Genomic DNA, 25,290 nt, shown 5'->3' with positions numbered 1-25,290 from the left:
ATAAGATTCTAAAGCAAAGATAAGAAAATACACCAGAACATTAATGGTAGTTATAACTGCAGCCAATAATGGATGATTGTTATACCCTTCTACATGCTCTACGTAGTTTATCTATATGCTACACTGAAGAGTTTCAGAGATGTTTAAAAAAAAAAAAAAAAGTGATTCTTAAAACAGGTTTTGCAATTAACTCACCACATTGTAATAGCTTTTGTTAATGGCAGTAGTGTCGAATCCTTTGGGAGGGCTCTTCAGTGCTCCTGACTTGGGAGAGACAGGCTTTTCTGAAATGAAAACATAACACAATTTTACAGACCATACTTGAGATCCCCTCACATACCATCCCCACACAGCCCAGAGCCAGGGGCCTCCAGTGAAACCACCAACCCACAGGGAAACCCAGACAGAGACCCATGTGTCTCTCCCTCACACTCTGCTCCGAGGTCAGGGAGCCAACATCCTCACAGTCCGGACAGCACTCGTCCCATACTCCCTGTTCAGGCTCAACATCTCAGATGGTGCTCCATCATTGACAGTAGGTAAGAGAACACTAGCAAAGTACACCTACAACTCAGGAGTGTAGTAAAAATAAAAAACTAGGAGAAGAGAATCTGAGGCAATGGGGCAGATCGGTAACAATGTGAAAACATTACCACCCCCAGTCTGGACTACACCTCAGCAATGTAGTACTCAGAACCCAAGTCTCTAAACAAGTAGGAGCCGGCTCAAAGAGATAAGGAGGAGTGAAGCCAGGCCAAGCAGGGGCCTTAAGACCTCAACTACAGAGAGACAACAGGGAACGCAATCGTGAGGATCACAGGGATGCAAGTATCTGTACTAGGCCCAACTTGATTCCACATCCCGTCAAGAGAGATTTATTTAGTGTAACAGGTATCAAAGCAGTGTCTGCTAACTAGAACACGGCTCTCAGGGTGGGTGTGCTCGTCAGCCACTGGTCCTCCAAGGATCCTGGGGCTGGTAGGGAGCGCGTCCTCAAGGATAGACTCTGCATAGTTGCCACCCACCTCTCCCACCATGTAAACTGACAATCTGTGCCTCTGGTGTGCTGGGCTCAGCATCCTTCCACCTGCCCACCCACACTCCCTACAGCACTTCTGCAAACAGTCCGGAAGCTTCAGGTCCCTAATTCCCACTGCCTGCCCAGTACTGCCACCTACCATTTTCCCAGTGACAGAAAGCCCAGATGCCAAACACACACAGACCAAGTGTGGCCGCCTCCTTCCTATGCAATGGTCCACCTGAACCCTCCTTCAACACCTGACTGTAAAGAGGTTCCGAACGGTTAAAAATAGGAATGCCTGGGTGGCTCAGTGGTCGAGCATCTGCCTTTGGCTCAGGTCATGATTTTGGGGTCCTGTGATCAAGTCCCATAAAGGGCTCCTCATAGGGAGCCCGTCTCTCCCTCTGTGTCTCTCATGAATAAATAAAATCCTTTTAAAACAACAGTTGAGGGGGATCCCTGGGTGGCTCGGTGGTTTGGTGCCTGCCTTTGGCCCGGGGCGCAGTCCTGGGGTCCTGGGATCGAGTGCCGCATCAAACTCCCGGCATGGAGCCTGCTTCTCCCTCTGCCTGTATCTCTGCCTCTCTCTCTCTTTCTCTCTCTCTCTCTCTATGCCTTTCATGAATAAATAAAAATCTTTAAAAAAAAAAAGAAAAAGGTTGAAAATAAATAATAAAACAGGTGTTATTCCAGTTGAAAGAAATCTGCTCTCTGCCCACAGGATGGAAAACAGAACTCCATGAGAAAAGTATTCCTTCTGAACCCATAAGAAATACCAATCTGTCCTAGCTCCCACATTCCTTCCTAGTCTCGCATCCACAGCTAGGTCTGTAACCATGGAAGAGAAAACTGACATGCTTTCACCTGAAGAGAAACAATGCTTTTCCATCTTTAAGACCCGTAATTTGGGGGACAAGTACAAATAGAAGTAAAGGGGAGAGCACTGTGGTCTATGCGGCAGCCATCAAGACCACAAATCGAGACCACAAATACCCATTTGCATGCTATTACCTTCAGTCTGCTTGAAATTATTTTAAAAGTAAATAATTTGTCAACTGCCTCATTTCACTTACGACACACCTCCCAAAACCTTAGATAACAGTATTTAATTAACTTACTAAGACAATTACAAGGAAAAAGCTTTTTCAGATGAAGTTTCAGGCTACTAACGCTGTATAAAAATAAAAGGTAGGCAGAAGAGAGCCAGACACAGTAGTAGGCGGGGTCCAACCACTGGGTCTTTTGCCCCTTGCAAAAGGCTGTCCACAACTCTGCACAGAACTTACAGGGATCGGAGGGTTTGCAAACATCTCCCCAAAACTCATGTGCCATTCTCAACAGGGGGCTCTAAGGTAAGAAAGTTCAGCACAGAGCAGTCACACAGAAGAGCTATGCCTGCTTGTAGTGCCACCAACCGCAAGGTGCCCCCCAAGTAAGGAAGCACGTTTGCCAGGAACACCTACCTGATACACTCAGCTTGCAGGAGGCCGCCACCCCCAACCAGCTCACACTGCAGGGCCGAGGCAGTGGGCTTGGCAGGCTCCCCAATAAGAGCCCCACTGGGGCCTGCTGTTCCTCAAGCATCCCAGCACCCGGGCCCTCGGGACAGTTGTGTCAGGAGGTTATCTGGTTAACCAAAGGAACTTCTGTGCAGCCAAAGGGAGCCTTCTAACACTTTCCTACCCCCAACCTCCAAAAAACAAAATCTACACAAAGTATGATATACCAAGAGAGAAATTATGGCCAATCATACCAAAAAACACACAAAGGAAACATTAGAAAATACTCAGCCTTCCCAGTATCCTTAAAACAACAAAAAAACACACACCACCCAACCCATTTGGGGCACACCTGATAGCTAAGAATTGATGCAACCTACTGTGACTGAGGGGCAGGGCAACAATGAGAATGCATTTAGTGCTGCCCTTCCAGGGGCCAGAGGATGCAGATCTTCCCTTTCTTGCAATAAATTAAAAATGCCAAAACCAAAACTTAAATATAAGTGTGCTAAATGAGAAAAGGGGGTGGGGAATCACTAGTGGCAATGGCAGGGAGGGCCCCTGGGGGCTGGGGTTGGAGCCAGCCCTTGAGGGCAGGGCAGAATAATGCAGAGACAAGGCATAGTCCTGGTCTGACCCAGACAAACAGGAGGATCTCTTGGTGACCCTTAGAGCTGACAATAAGAAGCCTAAAGCTACTAAGCACTGATCCAGAGAAACAGCAAGGGTGGAGACTGGCTACTCAGGGGTGGGAGACACAGCCTGTGAGAAATCAAAACCCAGAGTCTGACCCTACTGCAGCAGGTGGTCCAAATCCACACCAAACCCCAGGGGCCCACCAGGATTTGCCTGGGGCAAGAAAAACTCTGGGAGCCCCTCAGGAAGCAAATGTTCCTCCTCTCTGTAAGAGTATTTACTTCCGTAAGCCAGGGTACAGAGGTAGATGTGTAACAAGAAAGTACGAGCTTATGAAGAACGGAGCCAAGAGTGGAAAGATTCATATGCGAGGGAAATTAGTACCTAAGACCTAGAAACGGGGTACTCTAGGATTCCATGGAGTAGGTGTGTGTGTAAAACACCTGGAAAACAATGAACTATTCCTGGAAGTGAGCACTCTGGTCACTAAAATGAAACCCAATGGGCTGCTACCATCACAGGGGAGGGATACTGCTGAACAGAAACGTCCTGAGGAGTGTAAAACAAAACATTATGAAAAACAGATTGAAAGCCAGAGAGAGCAAAATAAGATATCTAATAGGATCTTCAAGAGACAATGAATAACAAGCAGGCAGCGTTCCTAGAAAGAATGCTTTCCAGAATCAGAACCACGGATGAATGGAGGGCATGGCACCTTGAAGCAGCACTGAAGATGGGGACGCTTGAGGAGGCCCACACAGGAGGCCCCCCTTATCTGTGAGGCCTACATTCTAAGACCCCAGAAAATGCCCGAAACCAAGAACACAGCATCCTCCACATGCTACAATTTTCCCTCTATGTACAGACCTACGATAAAGTTTGATTTGTAAGTTAGGCACAGTAGAAGATTAACAAAAGCCCTAACAATATACTCTAAGGAAGGTTACCCTGTCCCGTGCTCATCCAGCGCTCGGGGCTCGAGGGAATAAAATGCCCAGCTCTGTGTCAGCTACTACTCACCTCCCGACATATGTCACTGCTTCTGGACCCTGGCCAACCACAGACACAGGGGGCGCTACTGTAGCAACAGCCCTCGCCCCTGGCCTGAGGCAAAGACACTAAAGATATTTGACACTGCATGTGACTCCACTATCATACTTTTCTTTTGTGACTATTTTTGGAGTGAGAATGCTTATTGAAGAGAAAAATCAGGAAAACTGATTTGAAAGCTCCACATCCACCGTTGCCCCTTCATCTGTGGTATAAGTGACCCAACAGAGCCCGCCAATTCTAATTCCTCTTCCTACCTTCTGCACGACAGCAGTCACCTCGTCAACAAATCCCCACAACAGGTCATGTCACTCTGTGTGGGTTCATTCCACCATCAGCAGCTTCCTCGCTGCCACAGGGCCCTGGACCTGGATGGTGTCCTGTCCTGAGTCCTCCAAGCTCTCTCGCTGGTAACGCACTAGTAGGAAATGTCAGGAACCCCCAGGGGAAGATTTCTCTACCCCTGCTTTTCTGCAACTTAATTACAGAAACTTACACAGATAAGCAAGAAAACAATATATACCATCTTCTTTAGCTTCAACAGTTACCTCTTAGATGCCTCCTCTTCTTTTCTGGAAGCACTGTACAGCAGATCCCAGACACTGGCAATTTACCACAACAGTTTATAGTGTGCGTCAGACTCAGACTTTAAAACCCAACCACCAGGTGATTCGCACACCAGACAGAAACAGCAGTTCCTCTCATCTCACATCCAGTTGTAGTCAGAGTTCCCCAGACTTAAACTCATCACAACAATGACTTTCTGTAGCTGGCTTACGGAGCCCAGAAACCCAGGAAGATCTACATAACACATACAACGTTCTGCCCCTGAGATTTTTATTCAATGCCAGCAGAGCGCCCAGGGGGGCATTCTCCATCTTGTTTTCTATCCAGGGAGCCTGAGGTAGGCATCACGATTTCTGGAAAGACACTTGGGTTTTATTCTCCCAGTTCCCACAACAGAGTTCACTCCAGTAAGTACTTACTGAATGATGCTACCTGAGGTTCTGGAACTGAATACACTCCTAACAATCCTGATGGTGGAAACCGGAAAATACAGTTGACCAAAGGCAGACTGGATGGGTGGAGAAAGGTCAAGGTAGGTCCTCATATTACAAAGTGGGAGGGCATCAAGAGGTCACTGCTGAGCACCCACCAAGTTACGGTCAAGCATTACCAATGAAGGAAGGCAACAGGAGAACGAAACGTAAAGCCCAAGCTTACAAGGAAGACGAGGCGCCCAGGGAGAGCATCTATGAGACACACATCCCTGCAGAGAAATCCCAGCAGGTGGGCAGGAGCTGCAGGGCAGCTAGGGGGCAGCCATGGATTGGGGAGGAACAGGACCTCCGCTTCCATCACTGGGTGCTTCTGTCCTCCTCGCTTTGTCTTTACAAGCTCGTACTACCCAACAGTATTTTGTAAGCGAACACAAAACTTTAAAAGAACCACCCTAACACTGGAGGACCATCAATCCTGACCCCTAAACAACTCCATATCAGCTGACTAGGAGACAGGTTCTTGAAACAGGCACTGGAATGTACGCAGACGCATGCACAGAACATCCCCTCCATCACCCACTTACACAGCTGTTGGGGTGAGTGCACACAGAATTAGCCTGGAGGGACACTCACTCCCACACCCTAGAAAAATTGCACACCATTTTCTCTCAGATGCATCTACACGTCAGGCCAGGTTCCCCACACACACATACCTCAGAGGTGCAATCTGTTATCACATCTGCATCTGCAACAAGTAGTCCACACAGGCCTCCCCTCTAGAACAGCCTTACCCCGGGAGCCTTCAGAAACCTAACCACGTGGGCACACACACACACACTTCCACCAACGCGAAGTTGTTACCTCTATCCCTTTTTCCCTGAAGATTGTAATCATAACATTGTTCTTCCATAACTAATTGATCACTGCATCCAAAACCCAGTTGGCATTTTAGGTCTTTTTTATTTCAAAAGTAAACAGGACCCAAGACCCCAGGGCTACCATTCTAACTGCATGACCCGTGCTGTAGGTCCCTCAGGACCACCGGCCTTGCCGCAGCTCTCCTGTCTCCCTTCGACTGAAGATTATCTACAGAACATACATAAGACATATACCTTGTGTGCACAAAAGCAGAAATCTATGGTCTTTACACATCAAAGCAACATTGACAGAAAATAAATGCTAACTAACGAACGGGTATATTGGCCATAAGGGGGTACACATTCAGGAAGGAAAGCACACCTGCAGCAAGCTTTGGAAATAACCTTCTGCAGACTCTTGGAGAAGGGCTATTTGAAAAAAGAAAGCACACCCAGTACAAAGGCACAAATCCACAGGAACACTGCAGTCTGCAGCCACAGGAGGGCAAACGCTCATGGCTATTTAAACTTCCAAGAAGAGGGAGAGATTGAGGGGACGTTCTTGAGCCTTTGCCTGGACACAGATGGCCCAAAAGAGGTCACTTGGGAGGCAGACCTCAGGTTTGTTTATTCTAGAAAGATATTTATAAGTAGGGATTTTAAGGAAGAGAAACTCACAACTTAAAGGACGTCAATATTTGTTTCAGACTGCCAGTTATCCAGCACATTCTGCTTACAGAAAATGAAGAATTACACTGTGAATTACAATGCTTATCTGAAACACACCCTCCAAAAAGGAATCCTAGTCTAAAAATCAGGAAGTCACAGAAATCACTGATGAATTACAACACTAGCATGTTATCATGACCTTCAAATTTTCTTCTCCACTGCTGTAAAGTGATACAGGAAAAACAGGATTTTATGCCTTTTGGTCTCAAATGCCCACATCTAAAATCAGACAGGGATAAGTTTCCTTAGACTACACAGATAATTTGTGAAGACAGGATGGAAGTTTTCCCCAAAAGGCTATTCCTTTGGTCCAACTGTCGGCTAAAGAATATTTAACATGACACATCACCAATGAGAGTAAATGTGTTAATATTTATACTTAAAAAAAAAAAAAAAAACCGGAAAACCGGAAATTTTCCAAAGTTACTTGGGTCTCTATTCAGTACAAAAACTTGGGATTCCACGTGACCCACGCAGTTAGTTACCAAATGTTTAAAAGAGTCTCTCATGCACGTGCACATGGAAACACTGGTTAAGATATAAAAATTGGCGGAACAGGATGCAGTCGCCTCTGACATAAGCCAATGTAGAAAGACATAATATCTTTCTTTTTTAAAGCTTTTCTTTTTAAATAATCTCTACACCCAACATGGGGCTCAAATCCACAACCCCAAGATCAAGAGCCTCATACTCTATTGACCGAGCTAGCCAGGCACCCCTTTTAAATACTCTTTTTTTCTAAGTCAATTCTACATGCATGTAATGGCTAGTTACTGTTGGCCTACATGTGACCCCAGAGTCCACTCTGAAAGAGGGGCCCTAGGGCAAGGCATTGGTGCGGCACTGCCAGATTTTACAAGGGTGACAGCGTACCATGAAACCACCCACTGCCCACAGCAAAACTGAGCATGTGCAAGTCCTGTAGGAGACAACTCCCCCAAAGTCACCTGAAGAAGACTTTGAGACCCATGGACTATCTTTTCGGTGAAACCGTCAAAGGTAACTTTCAAAGCCCCAAGAGATACCTAAGAAGTAACAATTCCTCTGCATTCTTACTGGCAACTCAAAGTCAAAAGTCAACTCAAAATTCCCACTTAAATGAGTCATTCTCAGGGTGCCTGGCGGGGCTCAGTCGGTTCCGGGTCTGCCCCCAGGCTCAGGTCATGATCCCCGGTCCTGGGATCCAGCCCCATGACAGGCTCCCTGCTCAGTGGGGAGTCTGCTGCTCCCTCTTGCCACGACCACCACTTCCCCAGCCCCCCACTTGTGCCCTCCCCCACCTTTCAAATAAATAAAATCTTTTTAAAAATTAGAAAATAAATGAGTCTTTCACGGCAGAATTCAAGTCCTGGATTCAACAAACACAGGACATGAGCCGAGTCAGTCTCCACTCTGATGGCAAGCCCCAGCACCACCTCTGTGGCCCCCTGGCCCGCACTGGTAAAGGCAAAGACCACCTCTCCCACCCCTCTCCCTTCTCCCACTCTAATGTCCTCCTGGCAATGGCCCAGGACAGCATTCTTGGCCCCAGAATAACCATCAGACTAAGGGACTGGCCATGAGCCACGCTCACAGCCTGAACGCGGCCCTTCCCAGGGGCTGACCAGTGACCACTGATGAGTCCATCATCCTAATCATCCTGATACAAGCGCTGCGTGCTCAGCTGGCTACACCTACATGATTAGAAGGATTTGCACCCTTGGCCCTGAATATCCCAAGGTCTTCTGGGGTCATGGTGAGGACTGAATGAGGTCACATATAAAAGCACTTCAGATGGTAACCAGAAGTAAGAAACCTATTTATTGTGACCTGTACTGTAACGAAAGATACTATTTTTGTTATCAACCAGAGAAAAACACCAACAGTGAGGTCCCATTTCATACCCAGTAACAGTTATCAAAAAAAAAAAAAAAAAAAAAGTGTTGGCAAGGACATGGAGAAACCAGAACCCTCACGCACTGCTGGGAGCATGGGTCCTCCACATAATCACCCTGTGAGCTAGCACCTGCACTCCCAGGCAGGTGCCACTTCTCCCAAGAGAAGCAAGAGGACTCAAACAGGTGCCACCCAGGTTCACAGCAACACTATTCACAACAGCAATACATGGAAACACCCAAATGTCCATTGACCAGTGAATGGGTCTGCAAAATGTGGTTTCAATATAGAAAACAGAGATGCTGGTATGCCCCCCGGTTCAGGGTGCAAGAAATTAGGGTCCTGGGAGCTCTGTGTCAGGAACTATGATCAAAGACCAAGTATTAGAACAAAAGATGCCCCTCAGTGCTTTATCACCTAGGAAATTACAAAGGTTCTGGGTGCTCTAAGTGATGCCACCGAATTGCTTGACACCACCCACCTGGTGTCAGAAGGGCTGGGAGGGTGGCACTTAGAGCCAAGTCCACAGAAGCACAAGGGCTTTTTCATACAGTGGACCCTTGGACAACAAAGCTTCAACTGCAGGGGCACTTCCACATGGACGCTTTTCAGTATGCTGCAGTACTATAAACACGTGGTTTCTTCTTCTCTTAGCAATACCTTCTTTAAGAATACAGTACATGACAACATATAAAATACATGTTAACTGTTTCATCAGTAAGGCTTCTGGTCAATGGTAGACTACTGGCAGTTAAGTTTTGGGGGAGTCAAGAGGTATGCAGATTTCTGGCTGCGCAGGGGGCCAGCATCCCTAAGCCCACACTGTTCAACGGGCATCTGTATGCAGGAATACACAAAGAACACAGTTGCATTCACGAACCCAGCAGTCTTTGTGCACAGTGTCTGGGTCAATAAGCTAACGTCAACTGAGGACATGAACCAGTAAGTGCCCCACGCTCATAAGGACAGCCACTGCCCAGCGCAGCCCCATGCAGGTCAACAGGTGCAGAGGACATGTGCTGTGCACACAGAACCAGCACAGCCACAGCCTTCTGACAGAAATCACAGACCGGAGGCCTCAGAACTTCGTTCCACAAGAATCACACAACAGAAATAAAAAATGTGCCAAATACTATTATTCCCTTTCAAAATAATATAAGCTTTTGAATGATTTTTTTTTAAAGTTAGTAGTATTAATGACAGAAAACATAATGAAAGTGATGCATTTTAAAATAGCATACAGAGAAAAACAAATTCTACATCACTGGCAAAAGCACCATAGTGATAAAAATGAACAGCCTATGTGACATAGCAATGCCCAAGTCCTCATTCTAAAGGAGATCATGACTAAATGAAAGGCTTTCTTTCTTTCTTTCTTTCTTTCTTTATTTATTTATTTATTTATTTTTAGTGGTTTATTAAGAGAACTATTCCATAACCCAGTGTTCGTGTTTCATAGCTCAGGAACACAGGACAGTCAAGCTTCAATGAAACGCAACCCAAAGAAATTCTTTATATTCCAAATTCACTTTGCACTCTGAAAGATACCAGCCTTCTCCTCAAAATCTTTCATGGAATCATAATTACTGTAGAAATACGCATATGCCTTCTTTCTTGGTTCAGCCACAGCAAATATAGAAAGCTGCAACCCCCAGGGATACAGCGAAGGCTCCAACGATATGAAATCGCAGACGCTTGGCCAGAAGGCCTCGCATCTGAGGTTTCGTTAAAGCACTTGAAGTCATGGTAGTTATTCTCCTCAAACCTACCATCCTTCCTAACAGAAATGGACCAAAAGGCTCCTTTTAACAAGGAGCCTTCCTGCCAGCACCCCAAGGCTGTGTCCCCAAAGACAACACAGGGAAGGATGGGCATCCTCGGCCCAGGGCCACTTCGCCAAGGTCCCCCATGAATAACACTTGCTCCTCCCCACAACTCCCACCCAGAGGACCAGCAGCAGTCCCCGGACCAGCATGCCACTTACCACTGGGCTTCATCTCCCGCACGTAGTTGCTGGGAAACCAGCCAGTCTTGCCATTGTGCGTGCCCTCCCACCAGCCGCCTTCTTCCACCCGTGTCACGTGAATGACATCCCCTTTCGTAAAGGAGAGCTCGTCTTCATTGGTCTGCTGGAAGTTAAACTTTGCTCTCACTACCAGTTGGCTGTTGCTATTGTCAGTCATGTCCTAAAAAGGGAAGAAGGGGAAAAAATGTCATGTCTACATCATCACAAAATTAGATTATGTGTTACTAGAATACAAGGGAGTGCAAGCACCTCATTCTGCCATGAGAACTTTTTTTTTTTTTAATTTATTTATGATAAACACACAGAGAGAGAGAGAGAGAGAGGCAGAGACACAGGCAGAGGGAGAAGCAGGCTCCATGCACTGGGAGCCCGACATGGGATTCGATCCCAGGTCTCCAGGATCACACCCTGGACCAAAGGCAGGCGCCAAACCACTACGCCACCCAGGGATCCCCCCTTGAGAACTTTTAAAGCATAGACTGCCTGTGGTGCACCCTGACCACCACTGCCCAGTTCCAGCCCAGAGGAAACCCTCTTCACAGTCTGAAAGGCCTTACTCCGGCCATGGTTCTGCCTACTTCAACAGAACACACTTTAATATGTACACTTACATCACATTATATGGTACACGTCTACTGTTAGGGAAAACATATTGTGGTCCTTTTAGCATTATAACAACTTTAGCCTTAATTGTGTAACTTAACGGTACAGCTGTGCCATTAACTCATTCTCTATTACTGGACTTAAAGTTTTTTCTACTACTATTCTACTGCAAAACAAGATTTCGTTAAAACTATGCACATTTTCAAACACACCTGTGTATAAGCTTATATGTTAAATTCAGGTCAGAAAATATATAGGACACATTCTAAATTTTTGTACCAATTTCTAAATTGCCCTCCAGAAAGTTCTAATTACAGCAAGCTACATTTCCACCAACAGTACTTAAGAGCTAGCTCTTCACACGTTCACCAGCACTGAAAATTATCCAGCATTTTGATTTGTGTCAAACTGCTGGAAAGATATGGTATCTCTTTTTACTCTGCATTTTTTCATGAGAGAGTAAGCCTATGTACCCAACTCCAAAAGACAGGAAGAGGGAGGCAGATTGGCTAGAGTTTCTTTTCACTTCCATCTATCCTGAACGGGGTGCTAGAGAGGCTTGCCATTGGGATCTACCAACAGGAGTAAAATAAACACCTCCTCAAGAAAAGTCACATCTCCTGACAAAAGGAGCCAAAGAGGGACAGCATACAGGCCCACTCACCCACTGACAGGGGTACACCCTCAGCCTGCACCGTCCACAGGGATGGAGGAGGACATTTGATACCCCACCAAGTACCAGCACCACGCCTGCACTGGTGACATCAGTAAGGATCAGACAGGGAGTCCCTACCTCTACACGCCCCCAGGCGGCAGCCAGTGGGCCCCTCTGCCCACACAGGTGTCCCCCATCCTGCAGGCAGCTTTGGAGGAGGGCCTGGGCCCAGCCGGTCCCCCTCCCCCACCCAGCAGGAACCCCAGCAATACCAGTTGGGTGAGGCCAACCAGACCCCACCAGAAGGATTCTGAAAACTAAGCTGCCCCAGGAAGCACAGCTGACTGACTGCTAGGTCAGCTTATCCTTGCAAACCACAGTCATCTTTGCACCAGTTGTCCACTATGATCTTCCTTACATTCTCCTTCCTGTGACCCACACTGGGCAAGCTGGCTTTGTATGAAACCTGAACAGAGCCCATCCTGGTGACAAGTTTTCACAACGGAACACAACATGTAATCAAGCATGCAAGCAGAGCAGACTCCACAGAGGTCAAACGGTCATCCCCACCCCAGAACGAGCCTGCAGCCAGCCCATCCGCCTCGCTTGGCCACCAGTGCTGAGGCCCTCTATCCAGGCATAACACTGACCAGAACATGGCAAATGAGGTCAACTATACTCTCCCCACCAAGCTGCAAATTTTTCTGCACGCAGCCACATGTTAGACAAACATCACTGACACCTCCTCCACTTGAGAAATGGTCAACCCACAACAGAAAGACAGGTGTCCGAGGACAGGCAGCCTAGATCCATCTAAATTCCTGGATCCACCAATGTCCACTGGTTCAGCACCTACTAGAGACATATGTTCAAGATGTCCTAAGGAGCGCTGCTAAGAGAACAGGACACCAAAGGCGGGATGCAAGGGGGCACGCCACACCGGACACCGCCACAACTCCACACCGAAGTCCGCCTCCTATCCTAACACAGACGAGAAGAGCTCAAGTCACTGCTGCTGAGGTCAGGAAACCCGAAGCAAGTATTTAGCCACTATCTTATTTTGGATTTCTCTTCTTCCCCTTTCTCAAAGCTCTCTGACAAATAAAGCTCATCAGGTATCTGGGTTCAACCTGGCACTCCAAGACAGCCTACAATGTAACAGGCGGAGTAAAAACAGTCACAGAACGAGTATACACTGTGGAATTTCATTTATGTTAAAAAGAAAACAGGTAAAGCTCATCTTTACAGTCAGAAATCAGGACAGCAGATGCCTTTGAGAAAGGTAAACATAACAAAGGGGACACTAGTCAGGTCTGCTTCCTATTCTTGCATGCGAATGTGTGACTTGTAGAAACTCATCCAGTTTTCTAGATGTACGTTTCAGGTAGGTCAGTGACAGGGCACAGGTACAGTACCTCCTGTGGGGGCAGTCACCTGTACCCAGCACAGACATCTGTTCTTAACAGCCCACAAAGGGCTTCCTGATGCCCACAAAGGCCCGCCTGTCAATACCACCCACATCCAGAGCTTCGTCAAGCAGTCTACCCTATGTTCTGAAGTTATCCTAATCATCCAAAACTAGGATATCCTGGAGTGCTGCCTTCACGTGAACTTCATCCTCTGTTCCCTGGAATTACCTATAATTTCCCTGATAGTAGAAAAGCCTGTCAAAGACCCAATTTCTACTCCAATAGCTAATACTTCCCAGTCTTGTGATCTTGTATAAAGACCATGACTCCTCTAGGCTTGTTTCCTCAGAAAATATTCCCTCAAACAGAAGATGCTAGCCATCAGACCACCTCCCTTCGAAACCGTGTAGGACACTGCCACTCCCAAGACAGGGGTGGTACTTTCAGGGAGCTCTGTCCAGCCACTTGGGCACACGTGCAGACTCTGCACTTGTATCTCTGGTTAAGCACATGTCTCCTGACGGCCAAAGCTAAGATTTATTTTGATGGGATCACAAAATCAGTGTTCAAGAAACCATGAATTTTTAGATTATGGAAAATTTCAAACACAAAGTAGAAAATGATGGTAGGTGGAGGTCCACCTGTCACCTACTCATCCTCCCACTTGTGTACGTTGTTTTGGCTACTAACCCCTTTTTGGTTAGGTCACTTCCAAGTATCTTCTCCCATTCCATTTTTTGACTTCCTTTGATGTAATAAAGCCTTTTTTTTTTTTAAAGCATACTCCTAAGTTTTTTTTTTCCCTTGCCTGAGGAGACATACCTAGAAAAAGGTTTCTATGGCCTTTGTTTTCTCCTAGGAGTTTTAGAATTTTGGTCTCACATTTAGATCTTTAACTCATTTTGAGTTTATTTTTGTGCATGACGTGAGAAAGTGGTCCAGTTTTTCCCCACTGTATATTCTTGCCGGCTCTGCTATAGATTAACTGACAGAGCTGTAGGTTTATTTCTAGGCTCTCAATTCTGTTCCAATGATCTTGTGCCACTTCTGTACTGACTGTTACAGCTTTGTAGTGCACCTTGAAATCTGGGATTGGGATACCTCCAGCTTTGTTCTTTCTCAAGACTGCCTTGGCTATCTGAAGTCTTTTGTGGCTCCAAACAAATTGTACTATTACTTGTTCTAGTTCTGTGACAAAATAACTATTGTTTTGGCAGGCACTACATCAAAACTACAGACTGCTTTGGGGAGCGTGGGCATGTTAACAGTACGGACTCTTCTATACAGAAGCATGTTTGCATTTGTTTGCATCATCTTCAATTTCTTTCACCATTTTCTAGTGTTCAGAGTACAGGTCTTTCACCCCCTTGATTAGGCTTATTCCTTTTTTATTCTTTTTGGCACAACTGTAAATGAAAATAAGAAAACAATTTCTCTTTCTGGTGCCCATCAACCAGCTTTTTTTTTTTTTAATTTATTTTTTATTGGTGTTCAATTTACTAACATACAGAATAACCCCCAGTGCCCGTCACCCATTCACTCCCACCCCCCCCTCCTCCCCTTCTACCACCCCTAGTTCGTTTCCCAGAGTTAGCAGTCTTTACGTTCTGTCTCCCTTTCTGATATTTCCCACACATTTCTTCTCCCTTCCCTTATATTCCCTTTCACTATTATTTATATTCCCCAAATGAATGAGAACATATAATGTTTGTCCTTCTCCGACTGACATCAACCAGCTTTAAATAAACATTTTGCCATTCTTATTTCATTATAATTTTTAATCCAAGAAAATTACCTCAAAGTACTATTAACAACACCTGCAAAAAACCTAAAGACAAAGAAGGTCGTCCTCAGGGAGCATGGTAAGAGAAGCCTAACCCTGCTCCTCACCACCAGCAGCTAATGGGATCTCTTCCAATCACAGACACTAAACAGGAGGGATGGTAGAGGGCTTTTTATTTCTGATGTAACTTAAACTTTCTCCAGCTCATTAAAAATTAATCCTATGCATGTTGTGATCTCAGTAACATTCGCTATTCACTAAACATTATATTTAACTGCATTTTACTTAGAACTATGCATTTGCAATCTAGTCCTCATGTACTGAAAAATAAGTAGTTCAAAACTGGCACAGGTAGTGGTGCCTGGGTGGCTCAGTTGGTTGAAGAGTCTGACTCGATTTCTCCTCGGCTGTGATCTCAGGGTCAGAAGATAGAGCTCTGCACAGTGCAAAAGCCTACTTGGGATTCTCTCTCTGCCCTTCCCCCATACCTCACATGCACCCATGCTGTAAAATAAAATTTTAAAAAGTTGGCACAACAGATATTTCTTTACCCAGTTTGCTACATTTGTTTTTTCTACATTTTACCCCAGGAATTTTATAAAAGCCAAATTTAAAACATTTTCCTAGTTTGTATATTTTTTCTCAATTTGGAATTAAAATATTCCCAACAGTGCTCTGCAAAATTCACCTAACATCAAACCCTGTGCCTCATGGGGTCAACTGGGAGGGTTATCTGAGGGACTGCAGGAACAGTGTCTGGAACAGTACACGGAACAGTGCACACAAAACAGTGGTACAGAGCATCACACACACAAGAACAGAAACAAGAAGGAGGCCTCTATAAGGAGAAACAGGCAAACAGCAATGAGTGAGCTTATGTTCAAAAAGTTCAGGAAATGTAAAAATTACATTCCCTTTCATAGCTTCCTTTTTAACCCTCCTTCATGAATTAAAGTCAAATTCCCTACACAAAATACAACTCTAACCAATTTATTTCTTTAAGGTCACCTTTAGTTTACTTAACAATATTCCTTTCTGTGTCAAAGCAGACAACGTAGCCATGGTCCATAAACACTCAAGAGCTGGGTTCTCTTTAGATTCATGTGCAAGACCACTGGTCTCCAACACAGGTTTACTAAAATGGTACCCGAAAGCAAAGTGACATGACTAACTCATTAAACTAAGTGCAAACTGCCCATTAGCTCAAAAGAGGGCTCTGTTTCTACAAGGACAACCAGGATGGCCTCTCCACACAGTCCCCGTTCAGTGCTGTCCACTTCCTCCCTGCCAGTTCCACAGTCACTGTTCTTTGCTCACAGCCTGTATCTTAACAGTGAGACATGGATTTTTCTTCACTTCCCAAGATAACCATTCATTTCAGTTCCTTATTCACTCCACTACCAGCCATTAGAAGGGAGTCTCTCCTCCACAAATCTGTCCTGACTCAGGAAAGTACTCTAAGTCATGCTTTTAGAAAGACCATCTTTTGATTCTTTAGCTGATAGCCATTTCTTCTTTATACATCTAAATTTCTTATTCCCATACTTCCATTAATTTGCAGAAAGCAAATAAAATACAAGGGATCTGGAAAACACTTTAAAGCCCCTATCTCTCTAGATAATCTAAGGAGTCTTAAAATATAACCCCCCAAAATATACAAAAGCAATCAAATATAACATCTGGATCATGTGGTGATAAGCAAATTCCATGCCCACATAAAGGAACAATAGGCACAAAGCCAAAGTGCCCTTGGCTGAGCAGCCCCTGGTTCACACTCATCCCCCAATATACTTCAATCAACTCAAACTTACCAAACTTCGATACTGGCCCTGGAACAACTTTGAAGTCCGACTGTGCGAAGGCTGAGCTCCCAGGGAGTCAAAAGACTTTATCCGATGAGACGAGGGCCGAGCACACACAGAGTCACTTCCCAGGCCGATGTCTGTAAAGGTCATGCAAAGAGAAGAGGAGCTGAGAGGCTGGAAAGCGCACCGCCCCTCACTGCACACCCTCTCTCCACTGGTTGGGGGGGGAGGGGGGTGACCCTTCACCACGGCAGCCCCCACACCCCCACCCTGGGGAGCACACAGCAGGCGGCAGGCAAGGCAGACCTCCCGCCAAAGCAGCAGCATGTGCACAAGCGCTCCTCAGGAATTAACTTTAGAGAACTATTTGTCAGTTCTTCTCTAGTATAATTTTCAAATTTCTGAAAGGATTTATAACTTTTTACTATCTTCCCTTCCACATGGAAAAAACAAGCCTCTCAAATTCTCAGCATCCCCCAACACATCACCCCTGCCCGACCACTTCTCCAGGACAGAGCTTCGTGCACTAAGCAGCAGGAATTATTTTGCAAAAACCAAGAGAAAAATCCCCTTAGCACTTTTAGCTAGAGGCCGTTCTGAGGATGTACTTCCTTGAAACAAAGGCAGCCACACTTTACTTCACAAAGCTGCTGGAAGGACTGAAGTGAACAGCTATGAAAGTGCTCCACTCACTCCCGCAAGTCTCCTCAGGAGTAGACTCTCTCACTTGGGCCAACCAAAGAGTAAATGTTAGCAACCCATTTCTTAGAAGCAGGTTGACTGAGAAGAAAATGAGGCCATGAAGAAACTTTACTGGGAAATCACTATACCAAGACCCACCCACACACCTAGCAATTTCTAAAGCTACTAAACACATGGGGAGTCTTCTTTAAAAATATCCTTGGGGCGCCCGGGTGGCTCGGTTTGTGAAGCAGTCAACTCGATTTTGGCTCAGGTCATGATCTCAGGGTCGTGAGATCAAGCCCCGCATCGGGCTCCATGATGAGTGCAGAGCCTGCTTGGGGTTCTCTCAATCTCTCTCCACCCCACCCCCACTCACTCCCTAAAAATAAGTAAAATAGTAAAAAAAAAAAAATAAATGAATAAATAAGAATATCCTTAAGCTGGAAGTGTCCAGTTCCTATTTTTCTGGCAGATCTGTTGGGGTTGGCTTACATAGTGTCTTATAAAATTGCCAATTTTATAGCTGTCAATTGCAAATCTGACATTCTCACAGAAAAGCCCAGATTTCAACTGTTTCTGAAGCACACAGGCTGTAGCACCCCCGGGGCCTATACTCCCTGAGACAGAAGTCGGGCTGTATGCACAGAGAGGAGCCCACCTGGGCTTCTGTCCTTCTTGCTGCCCACCTGACTCTACAGACACTGGTATCTGGAAACCCAGTCCTCAAACAGCCCTGGCAGCCCAGTCTTACATCTCTACCAGAGCACCTCTAAAAGGCGATGCCACCCTCAGGTCCTGCCTCAGGCTGTAATAATTGCCAGGGCTTTCTACTACAGCAAGACACAGGCCTTGGGAATCTCAAGCACAAAACCAGCCCTTAAAAAAAAAAAAAAAAGCCAAAAAACAAAAAACAGCCCCCCTCAAGGGTATTCCACGGAGATTCTGCCCACAATGGCTACTCGCTGTACCCACTCTGTTCTCACCTGACTCCACCTTTTAAGGGACTGTTCAGTGCAATGGATGTGTCTCATGACATCCCATTTTCCCATTATCTGTCTGTTCAGTTAAAAGTTTTCGTCAAGATACCCAAAGAACACAAGGGTCTTTAGGTGGCAGAAGGGAAATTCTAACACGCTTCTCCCCACAAAGCCTACAAACTTGAAACTGCAATTGTGTTGGCGTTCATTTAAAAATGAGATTAAAAAAGACAGGGTCATTTCCATCACACTGACTTCAGTAACAAAATTTAAGAACAAACAGCCCAGTATAAAAGCAAAAAGTTCTTGGGGCACCTGAGTAGCTGAGTCAGTTAGGTGTCCAACTCTTGATTTACAGCCCAGGTTGTGAACTCAGGGTCCCAGGATCTAGCCCCACATCAAGCTCTACACTCAGCACAGTGGGCTTGAAATTCTCTTTCCCTCTGCCTCTGCCCCTCCCCCTTGTACACTAGCATGCATTCTCTCAAAAAAAAAACAACAAAAAGGCAGAAAGTTCTTTCTAGCTGAGAAGCTTACAGTGTCAACACTGAAAGGAAGAACACCAAGTTTACCTCAGAACTTTCCAAACAGGTCTTTGTCAAGAACATCTTACATCCACTAAGTGTCCAATCTCTCAAGGGTATGGAAGCAATATCTCTGCACCAGACAGGATGAAAACAATGGCATCGTGCCCAGCAGACAGCAGATTCCATCCACATTCATTATGAAGAGCACCTGCTCGAGGGCACAGACCAGAGCTGCCCCATGGCACCTGCCCCTCATCTTCCCTAACCTGGAGGGAAGATGTTCTTCAACTGCAGGGAGACCATGCAAGCAGCAGCAAGGCCAAAGGAGCCCTCTTCCCTCCTGGGGAGCCAAAAGAAGTGGCAGCCCTGGAGGCAGAGGGGTCTCCGTAAAAAATGACACGTAGATTGCCTCTGTGTCTGCTCCTCTCATCCCTGTCTGCACGGTGACCCCTGGCGGTCCTAGGACACCCCGAGAAAACTGAGGCACAGATGGTTATCAAAGCAGCTGGCAAGCAGGACCCAGACACTGAAGAAATGCAACTGCACCCACTCTGCATCGGTTTCTCCCGTTCGACTACAGTGATCAATTCTAAGATTTCTGTCACCACGTTACATCCACCATTACAGAATTCCTTCCTCATAAGGTTTCAACTTTAAAGCTACCTCTGTTACAATGTGGGCTAGAGAATGCAGCCTCAATGTCTAATGACCTTTATGAAATGCCCAGAAGTTCTATCTGCAAACATCAAGTGGAAGGATGATCCCAACTATTTACAACTTTGTATCCCCTTCCCTTCTCCATCCTGGTCTCTCTCCCTCTTCCTCCTGGATTTAGATCCTCACCCACCTTTCCATATTTGCTCACAGATGGACTAACTTACCAGCTGAGTGAACTCCCCAGATACGTCAGCCTCAACAGCCCTAGGAGATGTTCAACTTTAAATTGCACAGTCAAGCTGGGTAAACCTAGTCACATCAGAAGCCCTACCTGTGGATGGCAGGCAGTGGCAGGGACTCTGGGTGGCACCCCCCTCTTCCACACCTCCACACAGGCAGGGGTGTGGCACCCAGACAGCCAACCCAGCAAACAAGTTCTAGAAGGGGCACCAGAGTTCCTGAGCACAGCGCACCCTAAGCTGTGGTTGCAGCCCACCACATTCTGACTCTGTTCCCCCCTACACCCCCATCTGAATGGCCAGGAAGCAAGGGACAAGAGCCCCTCACAAAATATACCTGAGGTTTTTGGTTTTTTTTTTAATTTTTATTTATTTATGATAGTCACATAGAGAGAGAGAGGCAGAGACACACAGGCAGAGGGAGAAGCAGGCTCCATGCACCGGGAGCCCAACGTGGGATTCGATCCCGGGTCTCCAGGATCGCCGCCTGGGCCAAAGGTAGGCGCCAAACCGCTGCGCCACCCAGGGATCCCCCTGAGGTTTTCTTAATCAAGAGACCTCAAAGTCTAACTTTCTCCCGTAAATCTGAAACTAAAAATGTACAAAGGTAAATGGGAAAACAAAACAAAACAAAACAGCTTTAAAATACAAGAGCCACAAAGTCCTTTCAGATCCACCCAGCTCTGTAAAGACAGAATTCCTGGGTGCTCAGGGGGCAGGCGGGGGGCGGGGGGGGGGGGGGTGCGGGGGCTCCCTTTAAAAAGTTTGCACAGCAGCTGTCCTGTCCTCACTGAGGGACCCCAGAAGGGAAGCACCCTGGGTCTCCAGCTCCATTCAGCCCCCTCCACTGAGGGATGACCCGAGCTCACGACACTGCAAAACACACAGCCTGGGGACCCTATAACCCTCAGGAAGCCTGGCCCAGGTATGGCTTTACTGCAGGGGCCAATTCACAGGCTACTTCCTTGCCGTGGTCACATCTCAAAAACAGTCACTGACTGGATCTGTTCCCTAGACATGAGCTTTGATCAGCATAAACTGAATAAAAATCCAGAGAAAGTGCTCTTAGCTCCAAGACAGCCCATGAATCTGCCCATGTGAATCTGCCCATTTGTCCTATGTCCGAAGAAAGGAGAACACCTGCTACCCACCAGAGGCCCTAAGACTTTGATCATGTAAGGAAAAAAAATCATAGCAAAAATTACAACCAAAAATGTAACATGATAGCTTATTTTTACAATTCAGTAACGCTCATTTTTGCCTTGCCAACCAAAGAGCAAATGTTTTTGCCCCTTTGCCTTCCCACCCCCTCAAGTTCAATAGAAAATTCTTACCTGCTGTTACTTTGTTTAGAGTCACTAAGGAACTGAGGACCTTGTTAAAATTCTGCCCCTGATACAAATCATTTGCATCAAATGTCTGAAAAGAAAAATTAAACAAGTTAGTAGGGTCTTATATGTTGGGTGCAAGATAAACAAAGTTCTCACAGCAACAAGAGGACCGTGGCAGGATTCCCTGAGCAAGTCCTAAAGATGCAGCCCCCCCAGAAGGAGAAGACCAGGGATGCAGCTTCCTACACAGGGGCGGGGTCCTATCAGTTCCCTCATTCAGGAACATTTTGATCGAGGACACAGAGCGTGAGACCAGCTTCTTACCTGCCAACTCCCCACATGGTCCCAAACACCTCGGCTGGCTGGGCAGAGCCCTCCAGGCTAGGGAGCAGTAGCTGCTGGCCCTCAGGAGGCAGAGCTGGCTTCACATCCCATCCCAGCCACAGGCCCTTCCACAAGCAAAGCACAGCAAGAGAAACATAGAACTGACAGTAGTAGGAAGGAAAAAGTAGGTTCAGAAGGGGGATACCTCTGCCCTCTAGGCACAGCCCTGAGGCCACACACCCCAACTATCTAGTCTGCATCTCCTCCAACCTCCACCACCTACAGACCTGGCACACGTGGGAGTCTGTCCCGGCACTCTTGCACACAGACACACACAAGCTAGAAGAGCACAAGAGCTTGCCTAGATACATTCCAGCTGGTCTACAGTGTATACGCTACACTATACACACACAGCTCACTCCCAAACACTGCCTGAAGACTACAGATAGCTTCTGATCATCAAGTAATCCCCACACACAAAATATTTTTTTAAAAAAAAGAATGTATTTATTTGCGAGGGAGAGCAAGAGAGAGATCATGGAGGTGGTGGGGAGAGGGAGAAGCAGACTCCACACTGAGCAGGGAGCCCAACATGGAATTCCATCCCAAGACCTCGAGATCATGACCTGAGAGGAAGGCAGAGGTTTCACCGAATGAGCCACCCAGGTGCCCCACAAAAAAATTTTTAATCCTCAAATCACCCACAACTGTGCCAGAAAAATTATGAAAAGATCTTTCAGAGAAGTCAATAACAAAGATGTACTTCGATATCCAAACATAAACCACATAAACAGCCTTCCAAGTTTCTCGCACTAGGGCAGGAATGAACAAACATCACCAATCATCCCAGGAAGGAGTATGGGGGGGAGGCAACTTCCTCTCCAGGCTGCCTTCCATCTCTTCCCACCTCTCCCCACCCCCTTCCTCCATCTCACACATCCTGCCAGGAACCCCCTTCTTCCTGCCTCCTGGCTCCCATCCCTTAACTCTTCCTCACAGGACATCTCCTGGCCACACCTCCCCCACCCATCTTGGTTAGGTGCCCTAATCAGGCTCTCCCAGTGCACTCAAGAAAATGACACCATTATGTTCCAAGTGTGTATGCCACCATAAAGTCTGTAAAACCAGATTTCACGATGCCTAACATCTAGCAAAACAGCCATCACACAGTAAAAACTCCAATGTTGGCTGAATTTATAAATGCACCAATCAATTCACCCATCCACCCTGTGGTGCTCAGTGTCACTAGGAGAGACATTCACATCAAGAGCAACTAAGAGGAGTCATTTCAAATCTAATTGCGGTCTTTCTCAAAAAATCTTCACTAGATGGTCCTCTGCCTTTAATTTCTGAAATGAGTAAAAATCATGAGGTCGGGTTTATTTAAACATGAGCAAGCAAAAAGAAAAACCAAAAACTGAAAAACTTTAAGAAAGGAGGCCATCAAATCATGGAGTGAAGGTAATAGCTGAACACACAGCTCACTGTTCTAAACACTGAAAGAACCTACATGGAGCCCTAGCGCATCAGTGTGGCCACATCTAAGCATTCTGTACGGTTCCTAATGCCATTTCTCTTACAGCAGACATACACAATAAGGCAATTTCATGCCAGATCCTTCCTGTAAAAAAAAAAATTACCCCTCAGAACAGAGCGTCTTTAGAATCAGCTTCTACAACACAAAATTCATTTATTGATATTTAAGAAATTCCAAGTAAAATGAGAGCACTATCTAAGCTGATACATCCACCGTTTTTAACGAGTTTAGTTGTTTTTTAAGAGAATTAAGAGTATTAACCTCAAAAGGCCTCAGCTTCCTTATATATAGAACATGAACATTCCCTCACACTTGTGAAATGCAGGACTAGCTAATCTGCATGTCTTTCTATCTCATTTTAGATAGAAAAATTGTGTGGTATTCTACAAGACAAATTCTACTAACCTTCATTGTGGTGAGGCAGCAAGTCCCAAAACCCAGAAAAACAGGATGTTGAATACTGAAGTTTCCTGTTATTCCAGAACTACATATCTTTCTCACTTGGATACCAGGAAGCGTCTGGTTGGCTGAAGCTGCCCACCAATGGGCTTCAATGTGACATCATAACCTAAGTGAATTCACACACGCACTGCATTTTGTAACAGGAAACTACACAATGAGAGGAGACAACCACTTGTCACTGAGGAAAAACATACATTCTCAATTGATGAATGTTTTGACTAAAGCTCTTCTTTAGAAAGAGACAGCAGACTCTTTCCTGAATCAGGAATCTATTCAACAAAAAAACAAAACCAGAAAAATCTTCGAGTATAAAGCAAAGTTTGTACTATGGGAATAAGAGCAAAGTCTGAGAACTTGTATAGAAGGATCTCAGCCAAAGCCACTCCACATGTAGGAGAAGGATCAGGAGACACTGCACACTAAATTGTCCCAGGCACTGGGACCTAAGGATACCTGCCCCACCTCATGGCCTAACCTTGCTGCCTGAAGAGCAGCACAGGCCCACCCTGGCTGGGATCAGGAGCCAGTGTTCCTCAGCGGGCACAGGGAACAGCAGTTCTCAGGGGAGGCTGCATGGGAGGAGCTCCAGGAATTTAGAAAACCAAGATACTCAAGCCAAATCCCAGACCAATTAAATCAGCACCTCTGAAGAAATCCCCCCTCCCACCCAATAGCAAAATGTTAACACTCCCCAAGCAATTCCAAGGGAAGCTGGAAGGCTGCCCCCTGTCGGTTATGTCCTCAGTTGAGGGCAGGTGTAGAAGCCCTCTGCATCTCCGGTTTCTCATCCTTCCAATAGGAAAGAAGAACACGCGCTGGCGATAACAAGGACAGGAAGCAGCAACGTGCAAAGGTCTTGTATGTCAGAGAAGGAATGAGATTTTAAAACTCTGAATCAAAAAATAAATAAAATAAAAAATAAAAAACAAAAAATAAAAACTCTGAATCCTGAACACCAAACCTGTGGTTTGCCTATAAAACTGACGTATCAATAACTACATTCTACCAAAGAAATTTGTTTTCTAAATCACGGCTACCAAGATAAAGCATCCTCAATGACTGGGGGTGTTCAGGAGCAGAGACCTCATACATAGACCAGTTAGAGAAGGGAGTGCAGGTTTGCACATGGCACCCCCGCACCCTCAGGCACTGCCCTCCCCTACTGTGCACCAGCCAGGTTCCAGCTCCCACTCCCACAGGAAACCACCCTACTCCACCAAGGTGCTTGGGCTCCCATCCAGAATTCCCACCCCTGACGCTCCTGCTTCTGACAGTCTAGCCCTCTTGCTCACATCTTTCCACATTGACAATACAGATACGGTGGCACCCTGAGGCTCCTGGAGGGAAATACACCAGCACAGAAGAGGAAGGGCGGCCCCTCGCCCCCAGCCTGTACTCCCCTCTGCTCACAGCTGGAGCGAGCGGCACCTTCTGCCCATGACTCCACACGGTCACAACAGCTACCCCTATTTGTGAATACTTCTGCAGAACAGTCATTCCCTGTGCTGCGTGCCCAACACTCAACTATTCAAAGCCTTTTCACATAATTCAATACTAGGATGGGAATCCTGATCGACCTCAACCCGAGCCCATTTTTAACAGT

The 25,290-nt window shown here is 46.1% G+C and overlaps 1 protein-coding gene across 11 annotated transcripts in view; it reads right to left on the bottom strand.

Moving 5' to 3' along the window:
- Positions 1-25,290, bottom strand: part of ARHGEF7 (Rho guanine nucleotide exchange factor 7) — a 126,868-nt gene that overhangs the window by 50,783 nt on the left and 50,795 nt on the right. For 9 of the 11 annotated variants that reach the window (XM_025441047.3, XM_025441044.3, XM_025441045.3 and 6 more), the window contains 4 exons: positions 21,368-21,452; positions 16,956-17,086; positions 10,653-10,854; positions 196-284 (listed from right to left, as the gene is read on the bottom strand). In XM_025441047.3, the coding sequence (XP_025296832.1) occupies positions 196-284; positions 10,653-10,854; positions 16,956-17,086; positions 21,368-21,452 (507 nt within the window). Of the gene's footprint in view, positions 1-195; positions 285-10,652; positions 10,855-16,955; positions 17,087-21,367; positions 21,453-23,630; positions 23,765-25,290 lie in introns of those variants that run through there. The other 2 variants (XM_025441046.3, XM_049099419.1) reach the window with 2 other exon arrangements.

Source organism: Canis lupus, chromosome 22, assembly GCF_003254725.2.
Source record: "Canis lupus dingo isolate Sandy chromosome 22, ASM325472v2, whole genome shotgun sequence".
In the NCBI taxonomy this organism is placed as follows: Eukaryota; Metazoa; Chordata; class Mammalia; order Carnivora; family Canidae; genus Canis; species Canis lupus.
Note: the sequence above shows the minus strand (reverse complement) of the source record. Positions and strands in the feature narration are given on the sequence as shown.